At 50.0% G+C, this 4,489-nt stretch overlaps 1 protein-coding gene across 3 annotated transcripts in view; it reads left to right on the top strand.

Moving 5' to 3' along the window:
• The window catches only part of PLIN3 (perilipin 3), a 51,142-nt gene extending 48,706 nt beyond the window's left edge, over positions 1-2,436 (top strand). For 2 of the 3 annotated variants that reach the window (XM_011943477.1, XM_011943476.1), the window contains one exon: positions 1,647-2,436. In XM_011943477.1, coding sequence (XP_011798867.1) covers positions 1,647-1,988 — 342 coding nt within the window. In that variant the 3' untranslated portion in view covers positions 1,989-2,436. The remainder of the gene's footprint in view (positions 1-1,646) is intronic. The other variant, XM_011943475.1, reaches the window with a different exon arrangement.
• The last annotated feature ends 2,053 nt before the right edge of the window (positions 2,437-4,489 follow it).

Raw genomic sequence — 4,489 nt, 5'->3', positions numbered from 1 at the left:
TATTATCTCCAGGGAAACTGAGGTGCAACCCAGAGAGCTCACCCTCAGCCCCACCTCAGCTACTAATAGCTAAGTAGTGATCTGAACTCAGGCCAGGCGCGGTGCCTTACGCCTGTAATCTCAGCACTTTGGGAGGCCAAGGCAGGCAGGTCACTTGAGGTCAGGAGTTCGAGACCCGCCTGGCCAACATGGTAAAACCCTCTCTCTATTAAAAATACAAAAAATAGCTGGGTGTGGTGGCACATGTCTGTAGTCCCAGTTACTCGGGAGTCTGAGGCACAAGAATCACTTAGCCCAGGATGCAGAGGTTGCAGTGAACCAAGATCAGGCCACTGCACTCCAGCCTGGGCAACAGAGCGAGACTCTGTCTCAAAAAGAAAAAAAAGAATTTGGACTCAAAAGAGTCAAGTTCTCTCCATGGTTCTCATAACCACCGCATTTTAAGGTAGCAATGCCTGTTTTGGAATATCATACAGGATATATATGTTGACTTGGGAAAGTGTTAAAGATGTGTTGACAATGGAATACAGCTAAATATTGACACCATCTATGTCAAGGGTCAGCGCACCATGGTCTGTGAGCCATGTTTGGCCCACTGTCTGTTTTTGTAAATAAAGTTTTATTGGAACATAACCCCACTCATTTATTTACATGTCACCTATGACAGTAATGGCAGCATTGAGAAGTTGGGACAGAGACTATGTCTGGCCATAATTATGAAAAAATATACATATGTATATATTTTTTGAGGCAGAGTCTCACCCTGTCGCTCAGGCTGGAGTGCAGTGGTGCAATCATAGCTCACTAGTCTCAACCTCTTGGTCTCCGATGATCCTCCCATCTCAGCCTCCCGAGTAGCAGGGACTACAGGCACGTGCTGCCATGCCTGGCTCGTTTTTTCTTTAATTTTTGTAGAAATGGGATCTCACTATGTTGCCAGGGCTGGTCTTGAACGCCTGGGCTCAAGCAATCCTCCCACCTCAGCCTCCCAAAGTGCTGGGATTATAGGTGTGAGCCACCGCACCCAGCCTGTTTCTTTCACTGAAGAAGAGAGGGGGCAACTGCACCTCTCTGCAAGTGGTCAAATTCACCCATCTACAGCCCTGGATGTCTGAATGCTTCAGCCATTACCTTCTCTGAGCCTCAGTTTTCTCATCTGTAAAATGGGAACCATCAAACCCATTTTGATGGAGGAAAGGTTATTTTAAGACATTGATCAAGCCAGGCATGGTAGCTCACGCCTATAATTCCAACACCTTGGGAAGCCAAGGCAGGAGGATTGCTTGAGGCCAGGAGTTTGAAACCAGCCTGGTCAATATAGCAAGACATCATCTCTACAAAAGAAAAAAAAATGAGATTAGCCAGGCATGGTGGTATGCACCTGCGGTCCCAGCTACTTGGGAGGCTGAGGTGGGAGGATCGCTTGAGCCCAGGAGGTCAAGGCTACAGTGATTAGTGATCACACCGCTACACTCCAGCCTGGGTGACAGAGCAAGACTCTGTCTCAAAAAAAAAAAAAAATAGTTTCGCCTATGGAAAGGGTTTTCCCCAAGGTTAGTGGTAGAACCCCTCTTTCCCTGGCTTCAGCTCCAGTTGCCTTTCCTGAAACAAATGGTCCTGATTGGTGTCCCCATCTCCCTTCTCAGCAGGTCGAGTCCCGGGCGCTCACCATGTTCCGGGACATTGCCCAGCAACTGCAGGCCACCTGTACCTCCCTGGGGTCCAGCATTCAGGGCCTCCCCACCAATGTGAAGGACCAGGTACAGCAGGCCCGCCGCCAGGTGGAGGACCTCCAGGCTACCTTTTCCAGCATCCATTCCTTCCAGGACCTGTCCAGCAGCATCCTGGCCCAGAGCCGAGAGCGCGTCACCAGCGCCCGCGAGGCTCTGGACCACATGGTGGAATACGTGGCCCAGAATACACCGGTCACGTGGCTTGTGGGACCCTTTGCCCCCGGAATCACTGAGAAAGCCCCAGAGGAGAAGTAGGGGGAGAGGACAGAACTTAGCGGGCCCCGTCTCTATGCTGCAGCTCTGCTCCGGTGTCCTCAACCCAGGGCTCATTTCAAACTGATTTTCTAGCCACTCCACCAGCTCTTCTGTGCTGTCTGCTTGGGAAGCTGAGGCTCTCAAAACTGGGGCATCATCCAGCTGACCAATCTCTCAGTCTCTCTGAGCTTGGAAGAAGCTCATTCTGAGCCTCACCCTATCAGTCAGTAGAGAGAGAGGTCCAGAAAAATATTTTTTCAGGAAAGTTCTCCCCAACAGAATTTTTTTTTTTTTCCTTGTTAAAAGTCAGGAATATAGGCCGGGTGCGGTGGCTCACGCCTGTAATCCCAGCGCTTTGGGAGGCCAAGGCAGGCGGATCACGAGGTTAAGAGATCGAGACCATCCTGGCCAACATGGTGAAACCCTGTCTCTACTAAAAATACAAAAATTAGCCAGGTGTGGGGGCGTGCACCTGTAGTCCCAGCTACTTGGAAGGCTGAGGCAGGAGAATCACTTGAACTCAGGAGGCTGAGGTGGCGGTGAGCCAAGATTATGCCATTGCACTCCAGCCTGGTGACTAAGCGAGAGTCTGTCTCAAAAAAAATAAAAAATAAAAAAAAGAGTCTGGGCGCAGTTTTGCGTGGGGACAAGCACCTATGAGACACTCCTTGAATTGGTAATATTGGGATGGGAGACAAGAGGCCAGGAGGATGTGTTTAACATTCTCTCCCCTACCAGCCCTGGAGAGCCTAAGTAAGACCATTTCTCTCTTCCCCACTACTGTATTCCCAGAGCTCAGACATGCCTGGAACACAGTCAGTGCTCACTAAAATTTCTCCCTCACTGGCGAGAGGTACTCAATAAGGGGAACTGTGGGAGATTTGACATCAACATAACTTCCATTGCTATCTCCCCACAAGAACTTTTAGGTGAACTTCAGCCTGGGGTCCCTGAGTCTCTTGGGGGTGTTCAGGGTGTCTGTGAACTCTGATGGGGAAAAAAAAAATTCACATCTTTATTTTCACTGACTCTAACTGATAATTACCATTTCCTCAATTATTAATGAAGACAGCCGCAGGACCTGGGACTTTGTCCCTTTGACCCTAATAAAAGCCACAGATACTTTCAGATTGCATTGCAACCAGAAACACAACTGACACTTGTCACCACTGCAAAATCACTGTGATTATTAGATCTTATTTATCGTGGTGATAAAAATAATATTATAGGCCGGGTGCGGTGGCTCACACCTATAATCCCAGCACTTTGAGAGGCCGAGGTGGGAGGATTGCTTGAGCCTGGAAGTTTGACAGCAGCCTGGGCAAGATAGGGAGAGCCCTATAATAATAATAATAGGGCCGGGCGCGGTGGCTCAAGCCTGTAATCCCAGCACTTTGGGAGGCCGAGATGGGTGGATCACGAGGTCAGGAGATCGAGACCATCCTGGCTAACATGGTGAAACCCCGTCTCTACTAAAAAATACAAAAAACTAGCCGGGCGAGGTGGCTGGCGCCTGTAGTCCCAGCTACTCCGGAGGCTGAGGCCGGAGAATGGCGTGAACCTGGGAGGCGGAGCTTGCAGTGAGCTGAGATCCTGCCACTGCACTCCAGCCTGGGCGACAGAGCAAGATTCCGTCTCAAAAAAAAAAAAAAAAAAAAAAGCCAGATATGATAGCGGATGCCTGTAATCCCAGCTGCCCGGAAGGCTGAGGCAGGAGAATTGCTTGAACCTGGGAGGCAGAGGTTGCAGTGAGCCAAGATCGCACCACTGCACTCCAGCCTGGGCGACAGAGCAAGACTCCGTCTCAAAAAAAAAAAAAAAAAAAAAAAAGTAGGGGGGACCCGGGCATGGTGGCTCACACCTGTAATCCCAGCATTTTGGGAGGCCGAGGTGAGTGGATCACTTGAGGTCAGGAGTTCGAGACCACCCTGACCAACCTGGAGAAACCCCATCTCTACTAAAAATACAAAATTAGCCAGGAGTGGTGGCAGATGTCACCTGTAATCCCAGCTACTCGGGAAGCTGAGGCAGGAGAATCACCTGAACCCGGGAAGGTGGAGGTTGCAGTGAGCTGAGATCTCGCCACTGTACTCCAGCCTGGGCAACAAGAGTGAAACTCCGTCTCGGGGAAAAATAAAATAAAATAAAATAATAAAATAAATAAAATAAAATAAAGAAATAAAAATAAAAACAGCTGCTACATTTATTTCCTGGAAAGCACCTATTACTAACGGAGATGATCCTACTTTCCAATTGTGATTACTTTCTCATCTGGGCCCCCAGCCCAGATGACTGTGGGCTCCCCAGGGCAGATGCGAGTTCTTCTGGCCCCCTGCACACAGTAGGTGCTCACACTTGCTGAACGTGACCGCAAGGGCGGGGAAGAGAAGGCATGGGTGCGGGGCGCCCCGGGGACTTTCCCGGTGCTGCGGGGCAGGACTCTGAAACCGTGACCTCACGACCCACACCCATCCAGGACGCGGAAGGGGCGGTGCGTTTCC

Source organism: Colobus angolensis, unplaced genomic scaffold, assembly GCF_000951035.1.
Source record: "Colobus angolensis palliatus isolate OR3802 unplaced genomic scaffold, Cang.pa_1.0 Scaffold22, whole genome shotgun sequence".
NCBI classification, from domain to species: domain Eukaryota; kingdom Metazoa; phylum Chordata; class Mammalia; order Primates; family Cercopithecidae; genus Colobus; species Colobus angolensis.
Note: the sequence above shows the minus strand (reverse complement) of the source record. Positions and strands in the feature narration are given on the sequence as shown.